The sequence below is a fragment of the Xyrauchen texanus genome, chromosome 2 (genome assembly GCF_025860055.1).
Source record: "Xyrauchen texanus isolate HMW12.3.18 chromosome 2, RBS_HiC_50CHRs, whole genome shotgun sequence".
In the NCBI taxonomy this organism is placed as follows: Eukaryota; Metazoa; Chordata; class Actinopteri; order Cypriniformes; family Catostomidae; genus Xyrauchen; species Xyrauchen texanus.
The window spans coordinates 39,625,366-39,652,262 of NC_068277.1; the positions used below are offsets into that span (position 1 = coordinate 39,625,366).

Here is a 26,897-nt window from a genome sequence, read left to right on the forward strand (position 1 = left end):
GCAAACATTATTATTTTCCATGAGGTTCACTTATAAAGTATTAAAAAAAATGCTTGTGTGTATATAGATAGATAGATAGATAGATAGATAGATAGATAGATAGATAGATAGATAGATATAATATATTAATTATGTATTAATTTAGAATTATGGAAATGTTTGTCTATGTAAAGTTTTGTCTTTCTTGTAGATCATTGGTTGCTGTGTATCCATTCTAGTGCTGAGCTCTGCCTTGCCTGTCATGTCCCGAACACTTGGTAAGGTCATCCTGATTCGTGTGTGTGTGTGTGTGTGTGTGTGTGTACTATCATGATATAATTTCTACATAAGCAGTTGTGTATGTCTTGGGGTTGCCGTAAACAGAACTTGCAATTTAATGTTTGCTTGTTTTTGGATACCACCATTTGTATATTTTCTTTACTAGAACTAACATATACATACACACACTGGCAAACTCATTTTCACTGTTAAGATTTAACAAGTTAAATTCCAGTAGGATTTGCCATAGTGATTTTACACAAGAATGGAGAGTGAGAAGAAGGACAGACAGGCAGTTGTCACAATAGATGCAATAAACAACATGGAATGCCACAGACGCAGCTGTTCAAATAGGTGTGTGTGTGTGTGTGTGTGTGTGTGTGTGTGTGTGTGTGTGTGTGTGTGTGTGTGTGTGTGTGTGTGTGTGTGTGTGTGTGTGTGTGAGAGAGAGAGAGAGAGAGAGAGAGAGAAAAACAAACAAACAGAGTGAGAGACTTAAGTACAGTGACTCATTGGGAGACTCAATAGTCAAAAATATCAATAGTTCTGTTGTATTGCTTTGAATAGATGAAAGGAGTGGTTGAACAAAGTTTGTTTTGTTTAATCAGTGAATTTCATCAACTTACCTCAATCAGACAAATTAAAAGACACTTACTATCAAATACACTTACAAGCATCCCACGTGTGAAAAGAAGTCCTCCAGAAATACTTAAGGTGGGGTGTGGGTGTATATACGTAAGCAGATGACAGGAGCCTGTGGAAAATGTGGGAAAGGCAAACTGACCTGTATAATAGCAATGACTTACACAGACAGTTAACAACCCCCACCCAAACAGTCTCTTAGTCTTTACTCAGTTTATCCACATTTGCATTGAGCTTTTACAAATTACATATCTAACTCTTAATTTTAAAGCATGTGAAGGAATTGGCTTGTTTGTATCATTGTGCTATAGAATTTTTTTCAGATATGGACCTCAGGACAATGCTATTGAAATGAGTGCAGCCAAAAAAGCAATTTGAGTTATTGATATGTTTATTAAAATATTAGGATCCATACTGTGATTAACTCAGTTTAACCTTCAACTACATCAGTGTTTCGCCAACCATCATTACATACCTCAGGTCTTTAGCGACTTGGCACCTATATATCACAAATGGATTTACAAAATATCTAGATGGTGTTACGCTTTTTAAGACAATTAGAAAATAATAGAATAGAATATATTCTGTGACGTTTCTTTATTTTATTATACATATATTAAAGATGATAGAGATGATACTGCAAATGATAGAACAGGGTTCATTACTTCCACACAGAAATTGTATGATACACAACTGGCTGCAAACACATAGTAAGCTACACATAACACATAAGCTACACGTATACTGTATGTATATTCTCAGACACTTATTGAGTCTAAATAAAAATACTTACAACTTACAGAATTTCAGTAGTACACCCAAATGACAATAGCCTTATCATACTGTTCATTTGTTGTACTTGCTACAGTTTACTTCCAAGTTGCTTTTTTGTCAAATGTAAATCAATTCAATCACTGAAACACCAGCACCATTACAGAGTAACAAAGAGCATGCATTCACCAGTTGTGAAAAAGAATCAAAATGATATAGTAGTCATTTATATGAATATTTTACTCATTTGTCTTCTAATAAACAAAGAGAGGTATATCCTTTGATAGTAAACCGTGATGTAGATAAGAAAAAAATTATAAAAATTTGATTTATGGAAGCTCAAATATAAATCACAACACTACAAAGACGAAGATCCCCCATTTAGCCTTAACAGACTGTAGGGGCAAGTGCTCTTAGCGAGCACCTATGAAAGCCGGAACGGTACACAAGGGGTTGGGTGGCCAGCACCACGCCCGACCGCCTTTGTCTCCCCAGTGGCAATGTTTTACACACCGCACCAGGTACTCATTTTAGGCTGAGTCGACCTAGGGGAGGCCCGGGACCGGTTCAGATAATCGTCACTGGTGTTGGCCATGAGCGGGAATCGAACTCAGGTCGCCAGGTTCGTAGCGCTGCGCGCTAACCGCTACATTACAGCTCCTCGGGTCATCAAGGTTGAGGAATACTAAAAAGGTCAGGGCATAACTCCAAAAAATGGATGAGGTAAAGGGGTGCAATGAGGTCCCGGGTCACTAAAAACACGAAGTATGCATTTAAGAGTTAAATGTAATTCGCTTAGTGAAATAAAATGATTAAATATGCATTCCAAGACAGAATCTGGTATTTGCCCTTAATAACTGGTCAATAACTCTGGAAAATACCTTATATAAATAATATGCATTTGAATTTTTTTTTTCTTCATATAGATTTCTTCCTGAAAGTTCTCTCTCCTTTAAAAAAAAGGCAAATGGTGGATATTTGAGAAATGTTTAAGCTGGTTGTTCAATCTGAGACTGTAAGCTTTTATCATGTCCATCTAGGGTTGCAAATAATTGCCCATGAATGAAAACTTGACCCTTTTTTACCACTTTCAATTCATTTACATCCTGTTGGATGCCATGTTTAATTTATTGGCTGTCCATCAAAAGGTTAGGCTATAATGGCATTTAGAGGAGCACCCGAAAGCAGAAGATAGGGGAGGGGAAAAAACAATCAGTCCTAATTGGAAAAGCTGTTGTGCTTTTACGTTGGTGGAAAGAGTTGAACATTATATTATTATAAAATCAGTTTCAATGTCTGTATACTTCTGAATCAACAATAATATGGGATCCACATAAACAATGGTGAGGCGTAAATGTGCTTAATTTGTAGTCAAGATTTAAGATGGCTAAATAGTTGATACTGGCTAATACTGAATCATTATGGAACTTGAAGCGATTATCGGTATTTATTCGGACAAGTTTCCAAATGTTTGGGGAAACAGAATGGACTTTGATTGGAAATGTGAAACTCAAATAAATCTGAGATTTAACAATATTTTTAATATATAGTGTTATATAGTATTGTTTTTTCATCAACTATTATTTCTCTCAAAAATAAAATAGTAAACAGTAAAGTCTCAACTTTTTCAAAAAGTTAAATCCCTCATAAAACTACATCTCTCAAATTGTCATTTTTAAGATGAAAACATTGAAGTTAATAGCCTTGTTTTGTCAAAGATGTCTGTAACGTGTGTTAACAGATTTTTTTAGTTGCATCTTTGAATTCAAAAGCTGAAGTTACCCAACCCAAATTGTATTTTAATGCATTTGTACATGGATCATTTAGTCACTTAAAACTGCAGAGTACAACATGTCCATTTTGTTATAGAAAATGTTTTATTCTCTTTCAGTTTTGCATGATGGATAATAAACAAACTTCAGCATCAGACTGAAATATGACAGATGGTATATTGCACCTTGTCTCAGATGTAGGAAAAATATACTTTATCAGTTTGTGTAATCTGATTAAGATGGAGCTGCTTTCATTATGTTTGTAGCCCTTTTTAAATCATTTTTTAGAATCTATCCTTTCATTGCATCTACTTTTTATCATGTCTTCATGAACTCCTGACTGCACTTTCAGTTCTCAGTCATCTCTTGCCAAACATATATATACATTTGTGGGCTGGTAAATGTAAAGCATTGATTTCTGTGATTTAATAGTATCCATTTATTTTTTCACCATTTAAAACTTTACAAATGGCATATAAATTCTGCAACAGCACATCCTAGCACAGAAACTGATTGTGTGCATCTTGCATCTCGCCAATAAAGTTTGATATTAATTGAATCTGCTCATTTGATCCTTTTATTAAAAACGTCCACTGGAAATTTTTCCAGACGTTTAATTACAAATTTTCCACTGATTTTATGGCATTTAAGCCTATACATACACTAATGAGCCAAAAAATGATGACCACATGCCTAATATGCCGTTGGTCCAAAACAGTGCTGACCCACTGAGGCATGAACTCTACAAGACCCTCTGAAGGTGTCCTGTAGTATCTGGCACCAAGAAATTAGCAGCTGATCCTTCCAGTCCTCTAAGTTGCGAGGTGGAGCCGCCATGAATAGGTCTTGTTGGTCCAGCACATCCCACAGATGCTCAATCTGATTGACATCTGAGGAATTTGGAGGCCAGGGCAACACCTTTAACTCTTCATTTTTTTCCTGCTGAAAGGGAAAAATCACACGTTTTTTCCTGCTGAAAGAGGTCACTGCCATCAGAGAATACCATTGCCATGAAGGGGTGTACCTTGTTTTCAACGATGTTTAAGTAGGTGTCACGTATCAAATTGATGTCCACATGAACGGCCAGACCCAGGGTCAAACTGGTCTCTCATCGGACCAGATGACCTTCTTCCATTGCTCCACGGTCTAGTTCTGATGTTAGTGTACCAATTGTAGGCACTTTCGGTGGTGGACAGGGGTTATCATGGGCATTTATACCGGTCTGCGGCTACACAGCCCCATGTGCAGCAGGGTGCAATGCACTGTGTGTTGTGGCACATTCCTCCTGTAACCATCATTCAAATTTTCCGTGACTTGTACCACAGTAGAACTTCTATCGGTTCAGACCAGATGGGATAGCCTTCATTGTCCTTGCGTATCAATGAGCCTTGGGTGCCTAAAACCCTGTCACCGATTTGTGGTTTGTCCCTCCTCGGACCACTGTCGGTAGGTACTCATCACTGCTGACCGGGAGCACCCCACAAGTCTTTCCGTTTCAGAGATGCTCCGACCTAGTCATCTGGCAATAACAATGTGGTCCTCGTCATAGTCGCTCAGGTCATTACTCCTGCCCATTTCACATGCATTCAACACATTGACTACGAGAACTGATTGTTCGCTTGCTATCTAATCTACACAGACCTTGGCATGTGGCCTTGTTAGGAGATGATCAACGTTATTCGCTTCACCTGTGAGTGAGAATTTTGATTACGATTTAACTAATCAAGTTGTATGAGTTGGTTGGGTAAATCAGATCCAGTGATTGTATTAATGGTCTGTTCTTCTGTTATAAGGCAGCCTGTGTTAGGAAAGTAAAGTAATATAATATATACAGTACTGTAATAAGATATTCCTAGATGAAAAGACCAATTTTTGACGAGAATGTCCATTTTGGTATGCATCTCATATACTGTACATATATTCTTGTATTTTTCCCCTTTACAGGAATAACAAGGTTCGATCTCTTGGGAGATTTTGGGAGATTTAACTGGCTTGGAAATTTCTACATTGTACTTTCATACAACCTTCTGTTTGCTGTGGTAACCACGTTGTGTCTTGTGCGAAAGTTCACATCTGCTGTGCGAGAGGAGCTCCTCAAAGCCCTTGGTATATTCTTCCTTTTCAACTATTTTTTTTTTTCTGGTTATGTGTTTCTCAAATGCAATTTATAGAGATGTATATTAATATGCATTTTAAAATCATTATTATATAAGAAAAATGTAAAATACAGTGCATCAGTATTCCCAGCGCTTCACTTTTTCCACATTTTGTTATGTTGCAGCCTTATTCTAAAATTGATTAAATTCATTATTTTCCTCAAAATTCTAAAAAAAATACCCCATAATGACAAAAATCACATGTACATAAGTATTCGCAGCCTTTGCCATATATATGAGCTCAGGTGCATCCTGTTTCCACTGATCATCCTTGAGATGTTTCTACAACTTGATTGGAGTCCACCTGTGGTAAATTCAGTTGATTGAACATGATTTGGAAAGACACCTGTCTATATTAGGTCCCACAGTTAACAGTGCATGTCAGAGCACAAACCAAGCCATGAAGTCCAAGGAATTCTCTAAGAGACATCTGAGACAGGATTGTATCGAGACAGATCTGGGGAAGGGTACAGAAACATTTCTGCAGCAATGAGCACAGTGGCCTCCATCATCTGTAAATGGAAGAAGTTTGGAAACACCAGGACTCTTCCTAGAGCTGGCCGCTGGCCAAACTGAGCAATCGGGGGAGAAGGGCCTTAGTCAGGGAGGTGAACAAGAACCTGATGGTCACTCTGACAGAGCTCCAGCGTTTCTCTGTGCAGCCAAGATAACAAATGAGTGGCCCAGCCAGAACCCAGACTTGAACCCGATTAAGCATCTCTGGAGAGATCTGAAAATGGCTGTGCACCGACGCTCCCCATCCAACCTGATGGAGTTTGACAGGTCCTGCAAAGAAGAATGGGAGAAACTGCCCCAAAATAGGTGTGCCAAGCTTGTACCATCATACACAAAAAGACGTGAGGCTGTAATTGGTGCCAAAGGTGCTTCAACAAAGTATTGAGCAAAGGCTGTGAATACTTATGTACTTCTGATTTTTTATATATATATATATATATATATATATATACATTTGCAAAGATTTCAAAAACCTAATTCACGTTGTCATTATGGGGTATTGTTTGTACAGTTTTGAGGAAAATAATGAATTTAATCCATTTTGGAATAAGGCTGCAACTTAACAAAATGTGGAAAAAGTGAAATGTTGTGAATACATTACGGATGCACTGTATGTAGCTTTGTGTTTTAAAAGGACCAATGTGTGTGTTAGAGACAAAGAAGACCAATTTTTTCCTCTTATCTCCTTGATTTCAGGTCTGGATAAATTGAATCTGTCAAACAGTACAACAGATACAGAATCAGGGAAACATGCTGCCAATGGGCATCAGAAAACTCTGTGAGAATCATCAATGCATACACTCAAACACACACAACTGTATGTATGTGTATGCAGTTAGTTGTTTTTTTATTTTAAGAGTATAGTGACATTTGGTCAGAGCATCACAAAAAAAAAATACAAAAGGCAAAATAATTAGGAAAATGTGTAAATTCGAGTGAGATGAAACACATTTGTGTTTAAGTCTGAGATGAGACACTTTTGTTAGTCTGAGATGAAGGATATAGATTTAGCCCCCTAGAGAAGAACATCCTAGCCGAGCAGTGAATATAGTATAACGTTTTACATGCCGCTGATTCTCAATATCAGAATGCTTCCACCAGCTTATAGTGTATATCTACAGTGATGATTCTGGTGAATCAGTCCGTTTTCACAATGATTAATGGAACTGGTTTAAATTTTGATTGGCAAATTTAGGTTTTAGTTGTTCTGCATGTAAATACTTTCAATTCTCATAAGTCAGTAAAGTTTATATATATATACTGACTCGCACATCGAAGGCCACTTGACTGCACCTTTTAATGAGTGGTAATTATTATTATTATTTTATTATTAAATAAATTTTAGGACATCTATAATTTCCCAGTTGGATGCAATTATGGGAAACTATTAAGTAGTTTGCCAAGTTGATAATTCCACATTTCTGTCACTTCCAATGAAGTGCACATGAAACTCAATTTATAGGTCATATATTTTTTCCCTTAATTGTTTGTTGAAATTTTGCACCCTTATAAAATAATATTTTGTCAAATTAAAATGGAACTTGTCACATGAAACAGGTTCAGGGCCTAGACGTCTTACAGTTATGTGAAAACCTACAGTAACTGATAAGAACAGCACACATGAAGTATAAACCTTTCGAACATACATATTCAAAGTTAAGTTATAGATATTTTCATTCCAGAATTGACTGATTCAATGCAAATGAGGTGATTTACAAGATCAGTTCATAAAAATCTCATCTACTAGCAAAATATGGGTTTTACAACTGGATGGCTATTCTGTAGCCATTTTGCCGTTAGTATATGACAGATAACATACACCCTTTGAACTTTGTAATTGCTGCAATGCTTTTTTAGGATCTATATACATATATTTGCCTTATTTCAATGAAGCATCACTAGCAGACAAGAAAACAGCCTTTATACATCTGGTGTGTACCTCGGAAGCTGCTTTGATTTTTTCAAATGGCATGAATGTTGAATTTGAATTTGTACAATTCAGTTTTATACAATGTGTTTCGTTCACTCTCATGCTGTATTTTAGCCTGTTCAGTTGAGTGGATTACTGGTGTACATAGATCAGAGGCTAAACTCTTACATTATGTAAATTTTTGTGTAGAATGGCTGTGAACACAGGACTGCAGAGCCAGATCGTCCTATAACAAACCTTTTAAAGTATATTGTGCAGTGATGCAAAATTAATGTGAAGTCAGAGCTGTGTCGGCATGTAAAAAGTAACTCATTGAAGGGTTTCCTTAGTAGCTTTGAAATATAAAGAAATCATAGGTACATGTGAATTCGTCTGCCCTCCTTTTCTCCTTTTTTAACTTTTATTTTAAAGCTGCACTACGTAACTGTGTGTTCTCAAGTGACATCTGCGGTTGAAATGTAAAATTGCAAGTAATTTGCGGAAGAATACATTATATCAGTCGTGTTCTGGCACTGCTGTTCTGGCGAATTAATCTCCAAATTTGAGCTTACCTGGACATCGCCTGTGTGTGATCATGACTGGAGCCGGAGTCAAAACGTGCTATTATCATGTTGATATTATGTTATACGATTAAACATTTGAAACAAATCTTACTTGCTTTGATGAAGATGAACCACACTCGTATATTTAAATGAATTTAAATCTCTTTTCTGACACTACGGTCAAAGCACTTTTAAATAGAGAACAGGAGACACTCCTCAGCCACTACCAGTAAATCTTAATATCATTATTCAAGTTTTATCTACTATTAATGTTTGAATTGTACTACAGTTTTCAGTGTAAGAGGTTAAACTCGTGATTTGGCTGATACGAGTTCAATAGAAGACAGCCTCAGTTACTACAATAGTATGTCTATGTAATGCACACAATAACACGTAAATTAAAAAAATAAAACGAGGATTCAATAATGATGGAGATAAAATATACTTTATTAAACATAAAAGTAATATCCTTAAATATACTAAATAACAATTTCAGAAGTCATACATATTAAACATGTCACGTTTAAGTCACCGCGATCAGTTAACGCACGAGTAATGTTTGCAATATAAGCAACAACTTTGCCAAACGGATAACTGATAAACATCCATCTAGACTGCAACAATGCTGTCCTGAACTGTGTGAGAGTGTTACTGAACTGAGTTGAACAGTGTAGTTAGTTTCTCCAGCTATTACTCTGCATCTCTGAGAAAATGTTTGGAGAAAAAAAAATGCAAAGGCATCCTTGAGTGTAGTGTTAATGTAAACTATGTATTTACTTGTATATAAAGTATATTTGCTCTTTTTATTTTTTTAGAATGTAGATATGAAATTGGCGCTTCAGCCTCATCATACTATGCTATTTGAGGAAAATTAGTCACTCTGTATTTGTTTATTGAAAACAAAAATCACCTCTGATGCCTTAAATAGACTTTTTTGGCTTTTTCTGTTTTAGTCTCTTTTTTTGAGTTGACAAACTGTACTTGTATGAGATGTGCAAATGAGTGAGAGTGTGATTGATTGATTGATTGATTGTGTGTGTGTGTGCGTGTGTGTGTGTGTGTGTGTGTGTGTGTGTGTGTGTGTGTGTGTGTGTATTGACTAATTCACTGTGAATCCATCATGTGATTGTCAATAACATGGCATACTAAAATTCTAACTCGGCCAAAGGAAAAGAAACTATCAAGGTACTGATCTGGAACTTTGATATTTGGGCAGAAATAATTTTAAGAAATAGATTTCTGCAACTTCTGCGAAGTTAAAGGATTGACATGAGGAACAATGAATTCAAAGCTTATGAAAAGGTCATTAAAAAGTGAAAAACTTCAGTGGGTTCTATGGTTCAATATGATGCATTTTTTATTATTATTATTATTGTCATAAATTAAAGAAGTTACATGTAAAATATGTATTTTCTTCCAGTTGATTTGCACAAACAATATTTTGTAAGAAAACATTTCTGGGGGAAAAATTGTATTGTCAATAATTGTGTCATTGAAGTGAGCCTTTTTTTTTATTGTTGTTGTTTTTTACAGTGCAAATCCAATTTTATTGTCACTTGTAATTCCAGAACAACCTGTGTCATTAGTAACCATCAATACTCTCTGTGGACAAATTCAAAATTCCACTCCTTTGCTTTAAATAAATTGACTTTTTGGGGAATGTTTCTGTGCCAGACTTCACACCTGGTTTTACATTTTATACAGCACAAGGGCTGGTGTCAATTGGTGTGTTAGTTTTCTCAAAATAGAGGCATTAGCAGAGATGTTCTAGATTTAACTGTGAAAGAAAATTGTTCATTCCTTATTCTGTAATTCAGTTCAAATTTATCTCTTATCTTGAATCTTCTCTTCTGAAAGCTCATCTTCTGTAGGACAGATTCTCCTTACAAGAGCCACAAATGAATAAAATACATAGCAGTGCTGTGTCGTATTTTGATAAATCGGCCACATTCTTCAACTGGCAAACAGAACGCGGCCTACAATACCTACACACCAAAACCACTTGTTCTTGTTCATTATAGGCTAAATGTCCATACTGTGCCGTGATCAGTCTCATATTACTCTATAGGAGGAACTTCAGCTACAAGGGAAAGCTACTTTTTCTTAATTCTGTTCTTGCTTGTTTCTTCTTATACATGTGTGGATGTACTTAGAGAATGTTCACTTTACCCATTTGGTGTGTTTACGTAATTGCATTGTTTGTGGTGTTTGTGAAGATGTTCAAATTGTCTTTCATTTTCTTTTTATTCTTTTTCAGTTTACAATAAAGTTTGTGACTTTTGACCCTGTGGTTCTTATTCTTTTTCTGCCAGCTTGTTAGCATTATTTACTTTGTACTTACATTAAATTATATGATATACTTAGTAAAACTTTATCAGTCCTGTATTGGATCCGCTTCACAGTGAAAATTTAACACAAATTCATACTTTCACCGGGAGAAATTTTATCTCATAAATGCATACCAGAATATTTGGTCTATTTCATAAATGTACTGAGCATGAATTCTAAACAAGCATTTTGGTGTAGCGAGACCGGCAGAGAGGACATGTGGGTTTCACCTCTTGGCAGAAAAGCTCAAAGGCCTGCAGACAGGGTTCATGGAAGAGATGGGAACAGGACAATAATAGGACATTTCTGCCATCCTTAGACATGTGATTGTGTGTGTTCAAGGAGTTCAGGCAAATGGGGCAGTCCTGAACGCCTCGCTGGACAGCCTGGTGAAAGTTAGAAAAAGAATATGATTAGTTAATTCTTGATGAGTTTCAGTTTATAGGAGCGTGATGAAAAGGAATTGCAGCACCAAGACATAGTCTCCTATTAGTAAACATAGGTAATTAATTAATCATGTACAGCAATACAAAATTAAAATATAGCTGCAAGCAGCAATTACAGGGCCAAGGACACCAATAGCAAATATTTAGATTGAATATAGAATTCTGTAGAGGATTTTAAGCAGATTGGTGAAAAAATTATTCGTTTTTTACTTGTGTTATACAAATGCTTATAACTTTTGACCAATATGTGGCACTGACACCAAGTTAATATGATATTGTAAGGGCTTGGTTTGTGCAAATGCCACATATAATGTTTCACGGAAATACACCAAATTGTTCAAGAAACAGCCTCAGACCCTTCTTGGCATCTTGTCATTAAATACATTGATGTGTTAAACGGTTTGGTCTATTGGATTTACATTCAAGGAGTTCAAAAAAGCAGGTTTTCAATTAAATTCAAAATGTTGGACGGGAAGTATGGCCTACCATGGAAAATTTGGTTACAATGTACTCTGCATGACCCATGAAAGCTAACGACCCAAGTCTCATGACAATAGGCCAAATTAATATAAGCAATTATAAGCATTTCTTTGTAGTTTTGACCACTAGGTGGTGCTGTCCCCAAACCTTTCTAGTACCTACAGGACGTGGCCCCAATGACACATACCAAATTTCGTAATGATACACCAAATGCATTTGTAATGTACAGCAATTTAAATCCAAATTTTAAATGGCCAACATAGGACAATTGGTATCATTTGACTTGGTATTCCACAAGGAATCTAAAGAGACAAGTCTCATAATTTTAGCTCAGCGAGTATTGAAGCTGACTACCACCCCTGGAGTCACGAGTTCGAATGCAGGTTGTGCTGAGTGACTCCAGCAAGGTCTCCTAAGCAACCACATAAGAACCAATTAGTGGTTCTTGCTCTCAATGGGGTGCGTGGTAAGTTGTGCGTAGATCGCGGAGAGTACCATGAGCCTCGACATGCGTGGGGTCATGCACAATGAGCCACGTGATAAGATGCGCCGATTGACAACTCAGAAGCAGAGGCAACTGAGACTTGTACTCCGCCACCCGGATTGAGGTGAGTAACTGCACCACCACGAGGACCTACTAAGTAGTGGGAATTGGGCATTCTAAATTTGAAGAAAAGGGGATACAAAATGAAAAAAGAGCACTAATGAATACTTGGCCCATAACAATTAATTGCATTTTGTACTTCAAAATCTTTAGTGAGAATAATGCTGAGAATACAAAAAATATATATATATTCTCTTCCAGTTGCTTTCAATGAGGTACAGTATCAAGATGTCAAAAAAATGGCATATTCCGTACCGTGTCCATTTGCTAATTTTACCCATTGACTTTTAAGATCAAACATTAATGCAAGATGTCCACTTAGCCGTAAACAGGGATATGCACTACCCATAGAAATGTGACATTTAAGAGACTACAACCATTATGCTGGAATGACACCACACTGGCACAAGCAATTAAGATGCCTGCTACTGAATCAGTTGCTGCATTTTGTATTACAGATACAATGCTCAAAATTGCTGCTATGTTGATTGGACAACTGTTGCTATCACCTTTGACTATTACATTAAGCTTGAATGAAACAAATTGAGTCAGAATCATGTTGTGTAAGGTGTAATTTTTTTAACTTTGTAATCATTAAACAACTTTTAAACGTAGTAAGTGTGAATCGGCTGTATTTACAGTCCACAAGGATCATTATATGTGTGTCATTTTGTTAATGGCCCATTTCATTAATGAGCCTCTTTCTTTCTAGGCCACTATAATCCTGCCCTTCAATTCCATACTCTGTGAAATGAACAAACATATGCACATTAATTGCATTAGACTGTTTTCCTGTTACAATATCGGGGAAATGATTAGCAGATTTATGATGGCTGAGTGCAGCTCATATCACAGTTTCAAGTTCAGTTGAGTGTGACAGAAGGTAGGTGTGCAGCCATAATCATTAACTGACCATTTTCCTTTATTCAGATAAACAGTTAGGCCAATTACTTTGCACTGGAACATTTCATAATAGTCTTCATTCTGTTTTCCTGGGTGGGAAAGGGTTGGTTCTAACTTTAATTCTTAGCTTTAAGACTGTCGAGATGTATGCCTGACCTCTCATCTAAAAATGAGCATTTCCTTTTTAGAGTATCACTGCCATTGGCTGCCTCAACACAATAGAAATGAGGCCACTGAAATGACAAATCTGTTTTCGACGTGCATGTGATGAAAAGGCTAGGCGTGCATTATCAGAACAGCTTGTGTCTTTTAGTAAACATGGTGGATTATTTCAACTCATTCATTAGCAAGGTAAACAATCATCTCATGGAGGGTTTGATACTGTTGAATTGGAACATCTGTGCCGCCAACACGGTTTAAGCATTCTGGGACAGGTGGTGGCATGTTGGGCAAAGGGCAGGACTGAGAACGACTGCAGAGAGGGATTAGAGGCATTGATGAGCTGCTCTTTGATAAAAGCGCATTGGTATTTCAGTCTACGTCTGCATGTGTAGGTGAAGGAGCAGTGCCATTATCAGAACAAACCTTCTCTTGAGCCTCCAGCCAGTCCTTTTCCTCCATTTCAGAAACACTCTTGTACTCGTTGTCAAAGCGGCGTAGGATATTGCGGCTCATGGCCACAGAGTGATCAATATCATTCAGGAATGCATCTACATCTATGCTGCATGACTGCACCAAGCTGTCGCTAATCTCCTGAAACTAATTAAGGAAATAAAGACATGAAAATGGGTTTTAGTCAGACATGAAGATGCAAACTGAGGTACCATCATAACAAAAATCTATTCTGAATCTTAAACTCACAATGAAAAGCTGTTAACAGGCAGATCAATGGCATTATGAATAGGTGTACAAGGAAAAAAGAATAGTACACCCACAAAATAAACCCATATGACTTTCTTCTTATAAGAGAAGTAGATTTTTTTGGTTGTGCTAAAAACTACATTAAAGTGCAAGTTCCCACATGAACATGCATGGCACTGTGAACAAGCCTCTCACCTGAATGTGCTCTGGACATCAAGGCTTTCATTGAAAAGAAGATGACTTGCAGTTTGCCATGCGAGCCACATGGACTATGCTTACGATACTTGTGGGTCCTTTTTTTAAGCTTTAGAGTGTCAGTTGTCATTGTATTGAGAAGGACCGGAATATTATTATTATTTATTTTTTTCAAAAGGTTTTTTTTTACTATATTAAAAGTCACATGGTTTTGGAATGACATGAAGGTGAGTAAATAATGATATAATTTTTTTGCTGTATATTTGTATTTGTATAAGTGTATTGTTCAAAATGGTAATTTGGTGTGTGTATCCTGGATGCTTCAACCTTCAGAAACCCCAAATAAAATGCACGCTGGGAAAAATATCAACTTTTCATAGATTGCCTATACATGATCATGAGCAATTGAAGCTCTGGTTTATTGCGCTGAACCTGGATAAATCCTAAAATATTGGAGGGTGTGCAGCGAACATTTTACCCCTGAGGATTTCAGACCATAGAAAGAAACAAAGGGTCGATATCTGAATTCATCGCTGTACCCGTGCTGTTTTTCCAGCGAACTCAGGTATGTGTGAAAACTTTATCATTGTCACACCTCCCTCGAGCTTTGCACCTCTCTCAGCGCTCCGCTCCTCATCACACGATTTCTAATTCACCGCACCTGCACTCAATTCACTCGCTCATCACTGCCTGCATAAATAACTCAACTTCACGCCACTTCACTGTCAAGTCTCACACAAAGGACACGCAGTGTTTATTTACCTGTCTGTATTTGCTCTTGATCTTCGTCGATATCGGTTTAGTGCTTACCCTGCTGTTTCCCCTGTTACCTCTTCTTCAGTTTGTGAAGCTTCTCTTCTGTGTAATATTTACATTTATGCATTTGGCAGATGCTTTTATCCAAAGCGACTTACAGAGCCCTTATTACAGGGACAATCCCCCCGAAGCAACCTGGAGTTAAGTGCCTTGCTCAAGGACACAATGGTGGTGACTGTGGGGATTGAACCACCAACCTTCTGATTACCAGATTACCAGTTAGACCACTACACCACTACCACTAATATCACCTGTACCATTGATCTCACTGTGTAAACACTGTAAATCCTGTGAATCTCAGTAAACGCTCTCGCTCTTGGTTTCACTAACTACAAATTGTGGCTTGAATTCCTGACAGTCATATAGCCTATATATTTCTACTAAAGAAAAAGCACAAGTCGATAAATCAACGGTATTGCTCCGAAATAAAGGATGGTTACTTACTGCAGTAATGTTTTCTTTATTATTATTTGGAAATAATTTTTTGGTTTTGGTTTGTGAACGGCGCTTGGTCTGTGCAAGTTTCTCTTGAAGACAAAGATGCGCTTCCTGCCTCCTCCACATGACGCATGACCTTACCAACGAACTTACATCATCGCTCTCATGAGTGTGCGTCACAGAGATGTACGGAAGTGAACATTTGTAGTTGAAAAGTATATAAGTATTGTTTTGTTTCTAAAAATAATCAATTGTTTGGTTTCAGAAGAACTTTATTTTTCGACTAGAGCGTGTGGATTATTTGGATGCACCAGAAATATGTATTTTGGACTGTGTACATTGAGTACATTCACTTGCATTGTTTAAAGGAGGAGGCCTTTCTGAAATGAAATCCTATAAATCTTAAATTCTGTTTTGATGAAGAAAGAAACTTAGACACATCTTGGATGGCCTGAGTAAATTATCAGCAAATTTTCATTTTTGGGTGAACTATTCCTTTAATGTCATTTTATGGTTTTAGATAACATTTAGGTTGCATTGTCGTCATGGCAACGAAACTGTCAAATTGGATATAACTTTACACAGAAAAACTTTGTAAATGATTTTATTCCATTAAAATAACGTTAAAGGTGCACAAACGCATTTTTTACTCATGAAGAACGTTTTACTATTTTGAAACATATGTATAAAATCTTGACCACACATGAGATGAAGACTTCAGTCATATAATTAACATTATAAATGCTGTTTTATTTTACATGGAGAGGGTCCCTTCATGGGGGCTTCCATGTTAGGATCACATGTCCAGCTGGATACTACACATTTATGGTGCTTTCATGTCATGTCGGAATTGCCATAATTACGAGATTCCGACTTGTAAAAAGCATTCACATCTTTGTAGAGCTCCTAAATACAAGTTGTAAACTCTCAATTCTATGAAAGCTCCAACCTGACAGTCGTGACGTCATCTGAAAAGAACCAATATGGCAGGGGCCTCAACAGTTGAAGGTAGTGAACATATTTTTGTATAATATGCTATTTTATTATGGCACTGATGCCTGAAACCTGCAAAAACATATACAGTACAGGTGAATTAATAAAGTGATAAACATTTTACTGTTATCAATAACAAAGCCGTTTTGGTGTTATAAGTGTTGCCATAGGAACAAATAACTTACGAGGTCTGAGGACGTGAATGGCTCCGAGTAGAACCTCCGAATTACTTTGCCATATCGGAATTACAGTAATTCCGACATGATGTGAATGCACCATTAATCTCAGTAACTGCCTTGTTATTGGACACTTTCACTCACAGATTAAATTAATTATGGCTGAAAATTATTGTGTTTGAATGATGCTGCATCCACAGCACTAGGTGTCAGTGTTAATTACTGAGTGCATGTTTAACATGGATATTGTTTGCGTCTTGTGGCTATACTTTGAATATTGTAACGTTTGCAAATTGGCCCCATTCACTTGTATTGTTAGTGGCACGCTATAACAAAGATTTTAGTTTTTAAAGAAAAGGAGGGGTGAGTCTAAATTGTGGTAATTAACATTATGCCACAAATGCGGTCGATTAACTTGTATTGAATCCGGAATATTTTCATTTACGCATGCACAGGTACACAGCCAAACTCACTATGGCAGCTATCGCACTGAATGACATCAGTGATTTCTTTTTTAACTGCATTTGATCAGTAATTAAACAGATATTAAGTGTTCTGAGGATTTCAAACATAGACCTTAAAGAAGGACAAACAACACTTGGCAGTGTGAACTTTGCCTCCTTGCAATCTGAGAAAAGACGGGGCAGGTGCAATCAATCTTAATGTCACCAATTTACCTTTCTAATATGTTGACTTTTGTTACTTACCTGAAGAAAAATGCTAAATAGGGACTAGTTAATTGAAACCCTATCTAAAAGCAAAGTGATTACTCCATTCTCTCTCCTTTCTGCTTTTTTCCTATTTTGTATAGCTTGTTGCTGCTTCCTTGTGTGACAAAAGGTCAAAAGAAATCTAGGGCAAACACTAAAAAAACGCTATCAACCCAATGACAATTAAAATCCCAAATAATCTACACAATATCCTGCAGCAGGTTTGGATTTGGCAACCTAAAAAGCTTGTATTGCTTAGAGTCTGGAATACTGCTATCAGTTCAAGAACTGTAACTGAGACCTGACAGTTGCTGCCTCACTAGATGGCAACCTTTGCTTTCCCTGGGCCAATGCAGGGGGACTTCTGTGTGGGATAATGAGGGGGCTGCTGGGACAGATGTCTGTGTCAGCAAGGTCCCTGACCAACAGCTCCTAACCACTTTCACCTGCTTTCAGTATCCTGCACTCTGATGGTTCAAAGGCTTCATGAAAACATTAAAGGAAAATCTGTTCCAGTTTGAAAGCCGCTTTTGATGAAACAAATAAGCAAAGCTTTAAACAAGCTGTTTAAGCATTAATTTTTAGTCTCTTGCAACTCTTGTAATTCAAATAATGGCCTGAACTATATTTTTGGTTTTGACAGGGACATTCCTTTATCAAAAATCAATAAAACAGTTGATAAAGGAATGTATTCCTGCTTTATTTCAAATGAATCCGACTTTTCCCACACCCCTAAAACATATCTTACACATTAATATTCATCAAATGCTACATTAGAGCTTTCTCTAGTGTGTAGGTGCCCTTGATGTTACCTTTTTCTCAAAGAATCTTCGTCTTAATTTCTGGTCTTTTGGAGGCACGTGTTTCCTTATGTTCCTGTACCATTTGCGAACAAGGCTGCCTCGCCAGAAAGCTTGTATTCTGACATGAAAAGCAAAAAAAGAATTAGAAACATAAAAAAGTTAGAACTCTTTTAAGAATACTGGAAAGTACAATATTTTCATAGATGTAAAAGTAGCTTGTAGATAGCCGTCCATACCTGATAGCACATTTTTCCCGATAGAGCCGAGCACCATCATAGATCACTCTTGTCTCGTACTGTTCCTTCCTGCACATGGGGCAGCTCTTCCTGCCCGAGAAGTTTTCAAAGGACCTCAGGCATACCTGAAATTACAGGTCCAAAGGGACTAAATAATTAAGAAATATTTTCATATGGTGGAATCAAAGCCTCCATGCCAATCAATGATGCTGGAAGGATATGTTGTGACTTACTTTGTGAAATACATGGGAACAGGAGAGTAGGACCTGTACAAAACAGGGCATACACAACATTAATAATCACGCAGAGATCTTTAGAAAAATGTTTTCCTATTTGCTGCAACTAGCTAAAGGAAACTGCACTCAAATTATTTTTTCGTGCACCATATTAGACTTTATCCTCACAACAATTTGTAAATGGTAAATTATTTTTAATTAAAACATGTTTGCTTTGGTATTTACTAGTTTTGTCAGAATTAATGTGTTAACAGATTAAAGCATTTAAAAAGTTCTATGCGTAAATTTGTTCTTAATCGTGATTAACACATTTAATATTAATACAGCATAAACCAGCATAAAAACTTGTTGGCAGGGCAGAACCTTTGTAACGTGTCTGCCCGGAGTCATTACACTGGCTGACACACACACAACAGCGCTTCCCTGTCAGTGATAAAATTAAGGAGAAAGGAGCTCTTAGTGCTATTTGATGCACAAAACAAGCCCAGATGGGACTTGTTATAGAAATCAAGTATTTTCAGTCTATATAAGGTGCATTTTAATTACCACAGAAGCTGGTCAAGTCTTAACTATCACCAAAACACAGAATAAGATGGTATTTTTCTGCAAGTGCTTTTCATATGGAGTTCAACACGTCTAGGTTACTATTGTAACCCCCGTTCCCTGATGTAGGGAACGAGACGTTGTGTCGAATGAAGCGACACTAGGGGTCTTTCTTGAAGGCCACGGTTAAGTCTGAACTTGAGAAAAGGCAAATGAGAAATTGGCAGACAGAATTTGCATGTCCCTCCCCAGTACATATGGGTATAAAAGGAGGGAATTGTGTGTCTATCCATTCAGGTTTTGCACTGAGGAGCCGAGAATGAGGTTCGGCCGTTACAGTGGCTCGGTATAGCGTCTTGGCTGAGGGGACACAACGTCTCATTCCCTCCATCAGGGAACGGGGGTTACAATAGCAACCTAGACATTCCCCCGTCTGTCGCTCACTCGGTGTTGTGTCGAATGAAGCAACACAAGGGGTCCCTATTCAATCACGCCACACTGCTCGTAGAGTGTGCTCGAACCCGCAAGGGGGCGGACATGGCCTGGGTCTGATAGGCCAGCCATGGCATTGATGACCCAGAGGGCAAACTCTGATGGAGACAGCTCCTCTTTCCGCTGTCTGCCACATCAAACAAAGAGCTGCTCAGAACATCTAAAGCTCTGCGTGCGGTCCACAAAGGTACGCAAAGCACGCACTGGACAGAGCAACGATAAGGCTGGGTCTGCGTCCTCCTGGGGGAGCTTCGCTTGCAGGTTCACTACCTCCGAGGGAGTCGTAGGAACATTGGGCACGTAGCCCGGCCGAGGTCTTAGGATGACGTGAGCATCTGCCAGACCGGACTCCAGGCAAGTGTCGCTGACCGAGAACGTTCACAGGTCCCCAACCCTCTTGATGGAAGTGAGTGCGATCAGGATGGCTGTCTTCAAGGAGAGGGCTCTAAGCTCGACTGACACTAGCGGCTCGAATGGGGGTCTCTGAAGGCCCGAAAGGATGAGGAACGACTTGTTCCTCATCCTCCCTGGCCTTGCACAGCACCTGTGCATGTAGGCTAACTGGGGGAAATGCGTATGGTCCCGGCCAGCCAGCGCAACGGGTTGGAAGCGTAAGCGACACATCCAAGCTCTGAGTGGGGGGCACTAAGTGGACGATCACTTATGATGTACCCGGTGGGGCTTCACAGTGGGGGAAGCAAGTAATATTATGTTGGGGAGCAAAGTTGTGTCCAAGACCGCAGTGAGGGGACCGCGTCCAAGGGGCCGTGACTGTAGGTGTTTGGCACCAGACCGCCGTGAGAATGGCATGTGGGGGCACTGGTTAGGTGACCGAAGGAGTGAGCAAACCGCTCTCTTTTTCCTGGCAATGTGGGTACCGCGGCAAGTGATTTCCCTCCCGGTCCTCCACCAGGGGATGAGTGGTCCAGATACCAACTCTGTAGCGGCCATCACACTCCTTGGTTTAATCATCTTAGGAACACTTGGGAGCCTATTGGGTCCCGGTGGTGGTTCGTGAGATGGGGTGTCAGCTTCCTGCGGTGAGCTCTACACTGGGGCTGAGAGCTGGGCCTAGGTTGAAGTGGAGCTGTCTGTTGTTTAGAAGCCGCAGGGGGACACCCTCGGCGAGCAGACAGAGCATGGCTTGTGCTGGAATGGTGGCGAGGCATGATATGGCAGGTGTCCTCCATCTGCTTCCTCACTGCCGAAGACTGCTGGGCAAAGTCTTCAACGGTTTTGCCGAATAAGTGAACTCGGAGACGGGGGCATTGAGAATGAGGGCTTTGTCAGGGTCCTGCACCTCGCCACAGATATCGTTCCTGGACCATGAGTTTGGGCATCGCCATCAGAGTACCAGCGCTGTGACCTTTGTGGCCCGGGGGGCATGGTCGGTCATTGAGTGCAGTTCCTGCAGCACATCAGGACTACCCGAGTGCAGATCTTTAAGTGCCTTGGTCTGGTGGACTTGCAGGAGTGCCATGGCATGCAGGGCGGTGACAGCATGAGGGGCCGCTCTGCCATCGAGGGTAGTGAGAGCGGAGGAGCGAGGAAGCCGGTTTTGGCTAGTAAAAGGTGCCCTCACCGGCTTAGTTAACTCGTCATACACATCTGGGAAGAAAGGAAACTGGCGTGGCTGTGAGCAGTGCCCTGACCCCAGGAACCAATTGTCTAGGCTTGAGGGGTGAGGACGGAGGGTTCCAGTCCAGCCCTGCACTCACGGCGGCCCGGGCAAGCATAGCAGACATCTGTGCATCAGGATCAGACTGGACAAGCAGACGCAAAGGTGGTAGCCCAGTCGAGTCATCAGCATCAGACACCACTGTGATGCTCTCCGATGCAGAGGCGAAATCAACATCCAGCTAGTGGGGTCGGAAGCAAACGAGCGTGCTGGTGGGTGAGTAGTTCGTGGGGATTTACCCGGCAAAACAGAGCCCACTGCACTCCCCAAATCGCCTTCAACACCAGCCATGCCGGCCCCAATCACATAGGAGGGAGGCGCGGGGTATGTCTGAAGTGGCTTTCTCTAGGAGGAAAGAAAGGCGTGACCGCAACATTGCCATGGTTATATTCTCGCAATGAGAACATGAACCATTCATAAAATGCTGGCTGCGTGTGATCGCAGCTCAGGCACGCTAGGCAGCTCTTATGACCGTCAGAAGCGGAGAGATATCTGCCACATCCAGGAACTACACAAAGGTGGAAAGACATCTTTAAAAAGACGCGTTTATAAAAAGACGTTCAACGCCAATGTGTATACTCTTTTAGAGGAAATATACTCTTTTACAGGTCTATTTGCTCTTTAAGGAAATGCTGTCGAAGCACTCAGGGGTGTGGACTGCACTGGCGTGCAGAGAAGGGAGAAAGCTGCTGGTAATGCGCCATAGGATCCAACAGCAATGCTCTTAGAGGCGAGTGGAACAGTAGTGGAACACCAGCTTGCTGAACACACAACCGCTCGGCTCCAAAGAAAAAATCTGAATGGACAGACAAACGATTCCCTACTTTGATACCGTATCTCTGGGGGAGGGACATACAAATTCTGCCAATTTCTCATTGGCCTTTCCTCAAGTTCAGAGGTAACTGAGGCCTTAAAGAAAGAGATCTAGTGTCACTTCATTCGACACAACATTGAGTGAATGGCAGACAGGGAACGATGCTTTACGCTAGCATTGATACTCTGACACGACTCATGAATACAGCTTCATGATTGCTGTAGATAAATGGCAAGCCACAGTCTACCAGCAGATAAATATTGTAGAGGATGAGAGATAAAGAGATTTAATGCCCATTGCAATGAATATGAAGCCTATGGAGAGACTACTTTGTTAAATTAATCAAACTCCCATTTAGACTTTGGGAAATGTTTAATATTACTTGAATTGGTGATATTTTATTCTATTTCTATCTTTATACTGTGGAAGGCTTTGTTCTGAAAATGCTAAAAGAGCATTATATTGTTACTTATTGTTTTGTTTTCTTTCCTAAGATGGAAATTAATTAATTTTGCAAAAATATTGTCAAATTTCAGCATTTTTAAAATCTGCAATTAATCGCTATTAACGACAAAAAAATAATATGCGATTAGTCACAATTTAAACTTTTAATCAACTGACAGCTGGTCTGATAAACACACACATACAGTACAGACACACTAACTAATATTTACATGTAACTAAGGCAACTATGTTGGCTCTGTTGCTGGCTGTTTTTCCCCCCAGCATTCTTGAAGAGATTGGCATCTTAAAAGGGGATCAGGACATTGTAAATGGCTGTTTGGCCTTTCACACTGACCTGACAGATTGTTATATCATTCATGATAAAGTTGAGTTCCAAGACATTATGGGTAAATTTGTAGAGGTGTCTGCATAGTTTAAAGAACACAGTGCCCTAAACAATGTTAATTTGTTCATGTGTGTAAAAAGTGAGGGCGTCTGTCGACTGGCGGAACATGGGGAAGCACTGCAGGAACTTTATGAAAACAGCATACCTGAACAGTTACAACAAGACATTTGATATGTGACAGTAAAACAGGAAGAAGAGGACATAAATGGGGGAAGGAAGGTTAAGTCATCGAATTAGCACTCAGGGCTGGTAATTTCGAAGTCATGTCATTTGTTTAAAAATCATTGGAGTCTATTAGAACATGTTTTATACTTGCCTTCATCCTTGAGTTTTTCTTAATTAGTGTCAATCAAAAATGAAATAGCAAAGTGACTTAGTATTAAAAAATGAATCAAAATACATCATACAACATCAGTATATCTGATCTGAATAGTATATTAGGCATCAGTTTTCATCTGAACCATGATATTGTAGGTAAGTGAAGTTACCTGAGGTTGCAGACGAAACTCCTCCCTGCAGATCACACAAGGCAGGGTCGAATCTCCCTCCTGGATGGACCTGGCTTTAACCTCAGCCCACTCCTCTGCTGTTAGTCTTCTTGAGGGAGCTGCCACCAGACCCATCCTCTGAGCTTAATAACAACCGCCATCATCGTTATTGTCACCATCATTAACAACTAAACATAAACCACAAAGTCTGCAGCATACCGAGAGTCAGAGGTGGAGGGGCAGGATCCAACACATACTCATGTTCCTCTTGCTCCTGTGTCTGCTCAGCATCTTTGACTCTCTGCCTTGTGCTTTGTTTCTTGTGCCTCCTACTACCATGGGCAGCTCCAAAGGCAGCTTGACAGGAAACATCTGACGCAAGGAGGTTGCAGGGGATGTTTCGAACAGAAATGCTTCTTGTGATATGGTCCTGTATTGCTACAGCTGTTAGAGCCAGCATCCCAGTTTCTGCTTTACAGATGAATTGCTAGGGAACATGGAGCTGTTAAACTCAGTAAACACATAATAAAAGCCAGTTTAAACATTTAAGACTGGCGAATAGTTTAATGTCTCCTGCTCTCATAGTTAGTTGGGTTAACTAAATGCATGTCTATAGTGAAGCATAAGTTCTTGTCATGAACCAATTTTGAGGCCATGCTTTTAATCCATTAAAAGCACAGTTTGTTATGGTCAAACGAACCAGAATGATCAAACGTCTGTCAATTTGAGACTGATACTGTGTCTTATGCCTGTTCCTTATTTTATGGAAAGATTGCATGTTGTTAAATTTAACATTGCATCATATTAGAGGGATTAATGTGTACCATAACAATGGTGGAGTACTTTTTTTTAAACAAAGCATTTAAAGTATTTTTTATGCATTTTGCTAGCTACAGCGTTACTGTATTAACATGTAGAGATATAGAGTAGTAGATTTTACAAGAATTGGCTAATGTCATTGTGCCATAAGTGTCACTGATATGACAAATAACGCCTCTTAATCGTATATAGATTATCATACATAGTTACAGATTATTATGCATAGTTACACATATCTTTAAACCACAACAGATAGCATTAGCTCGTTGACTGTAGCAGAGGAAATAAGACAAACGTTCTCTTCAAATACGATGCTAAGACGAAGCAGTGACTTATTTTGATAACCTTTACAAGTCTCTCATATTAGCCCAACATCTCTCCATCAGAAATTATCCTCGAAAAGAGAGAGCAACTAAGCACCTCACCCTCGGCATTGCTGTCCACAGAAACAATGTTTACTTGGTCGCTTAGCAACGAAGTTCCATTCAACGCAGTAATGTCTTACCGACATGACACATTCTATCTATCTATCTATCTATCTATCTATCTATCTATCTATCTATCTATCTATCTATCTATCTATCTATCTATCTATCTATCTATCTATCTATCTATCTATCTATCTCTGTCTGTTACACACACTTTTATTATTAGAGTAATAAAGTGTTTGCCTGTTTTGATAGACTGATTAAGTGAAGAAGCTGTCCTTTAATGTTCATATTAAATGAATAGGGTCAATCAGTGGTTAGTTACATCACATGACCATAAATGGACCGTCTTCAATGAGGTGGAGGATCTCATTAAGATGTCATCAAATGTTGAACGTTTAATTCAAAGCTTCTATGTGCATACCTTCACCATGATATAAGGTGTCTCAAAGAGGTCACTCTGAGATGTAAAAAAGGAGTGTGAAACACACACACACACACAAAGGGTAAGGCATTGTCATAAGTGCTCATAAAGAAATAGTTTAAAGTGATGACAAATGAGAACAAATGGCTATATTTAACACCCATTACTGGGAGCTATCAATAACTTTCATCAAGAGAGTCTTTGAAAAGAGCAGTGGCCTTCTGTTTCATCATGACATAGGAAAATCATCATGCTTTTTTTTCTATAGACTTGAGATTAGGGTGAGAAAAATGCAGCCTATGGCCTTTAATTCTGCAGACAAATGTATGGAACAATTTATTAGTGAGGAATGTATCTTCTGAGTGTTCAATCAAAGACCTGTCTTCCTCAAGCCCCATGACTTCAGGCCTATCATTTGTGTTTTTAAGTAAATAATCACAGTTTTCAAAAAGGGGTACAGTCAAGCCTCTCCATAAAAGCTGCTTTCTTCCATCTGTCATCAAAATTGATTTTAGTATGTGCTTTCAATTTCAACAGGGACACTGTTTGTCTTCTTCATCTCTATAAATACCAGTTTAAAGAGCTGTCTATTTAACTTTCTTCCCTGTGAACCTTTTTACCTGTTCCATGGTATTTTGAAAAGAGGGGACTCACCTTGATGTGCAAAGTGTTTATGACCTAAAAAACACAGGCTGGGAGTGTCTGTTGGTGTAATGTGTTGAATAGGAAACAGTTGCTGAACTTGTATGCAAACTTTGCAAAGACACAGACAGCTTAAAAAAGGAAGAATAATCCAGTGATTTATCTCTGCTCAAAGGCAATGGGCAGGCATGTGATCAGAATGGCAACAGTTTTAATTTGGAAAAGAGCTAGAGTCCATGATGCTTGTTTATAAAGTTTGAAATGGATAGTGGCATATGCATAACTAAATCATTTGAAGCATCAATGGCATCATGTCTGCCTATCTCTGTTCAACATTTCGACATCTTTGAAAACATTGTTTCTGTTCAAACAACAGAATGTGATTCATCCAGTCCAATCTGGCAATGTTAAGTTATTAGCTTGAAGGTATAAAGAATGGATGCACATCTCAAAAGCTGGTTCAACTTGGATGAATTACCATTGGTTGAAAAGATTTTTAAATTAATTACCAGTGGCATTGGTGGTTACCAATAGCATTAATCCTTTGTATATTTGTACTAAACAAAAAACACTTCTAATGAATAATTTGTGAGTATCTGGTTAAACCGTGTCCTCTAGAAATGGAAATGAACGTCACTGCAAATGACAATAGTTGATCATAAAATAAATTTAATCAAAATTTAAGGTGAGATAGTGTAAAAGGTAAAGTGTAGTGTTACAAATTAATATTTAGAAGTAAAAATATTCCATGTTGTCTATTAAAATGCAAAAAGTAATATGTTGTTTAAAATAGTTATAAATGGAAGATAGCAGAACATAACTGTCCAGAAGTATTTCATGTCAACTACCCCATGCTCTTGTGGCTGTGAATATGAAAGTCTCATCTGTTATGTCTCTTGCCATTGCT

At 38.7% G+C, this 26,897-nt stretch overlaps 2 protein-coding genes across 3 annotated transcripts in view; one reads left to right on the plus strand and one right to left on the minus strand.

Annotated features, from left to right (window-relative positions):
• The window catches only part of LOC127653157 (limb region 1 protein homolog), a 68,893-nt gene extending 59,192 nt beyond the window's left edge, over nt 1-9,701 (plus strand). For both annotated transcript variants that reach the window (XM_052139733.1, XM_052139725.1), the window contains 3 exons: nt 191-257; nt 5,388-5,549; nt 6,812-9,701. In XM_052139733.1, the coding sequence (XP_051995693.1) occupies nt 191-257; nt 5,388-5,549; nt 6,812-6,897 (315 nt within the window). In that variant the 3' untranslated portion in view covers nt 6,898-9,701. The remainder of the gene's footprint in view (nt 1-190; nt 258-5,387; nt 5,550-6,811) is intronic.
• Nucleotides 9,702-9,844: 143 nt separating this feature from the next.
• rnf32 (ring finger protein 32) lies at nt 9,845-24,940 on the minus strand. The gene is made up of 8 exons (XM_052139747.1): nt 24,922-24,940; nt 23,897-24,164; nt 23,678-23,820; nt 18,810-18,842; nt 18,577-18,701; nt 18,350-18,458; nt 13,934-14,107; nt 9,845-11,301 (listed from the first exon to the last, which is right to left on the minus strand). The coding sequence occupies exons 1-8, from the start codon at nt 24,928-24,930 to the stop codon at nt 11,092-11,094; spliced, it is 1,071 nt and encodes a 356-aa protein (XP_051995707.1). The 5' UTR covers nt 24,931-24,940; the 3' UTR covers nt 9,845-11,091.
• Between the last annotated feature and the right edge of the window lie 1,957 nt (nt 24,941-26,897).

Bases quoted from the DNA above. Each gene is read 5' to 3' on its own strand.
- rnf32 (XM_052139747.1), bottom strand. The intron at 23,821-23,896 runs GTATGCTGCAGA...GTTGTTATTAAG, and splicing joins CCCTCCACCTCTGACTCTCG to CTCAGAGGATGGGTCTGGTG. The intron at 18,702-18,809 runs GTAAGTCACAAC...CTGTAATTTCAG, and splicing joins GTTCCCATGTATTTCACAAA to GTATGCCTGAGGTCCTTTGA.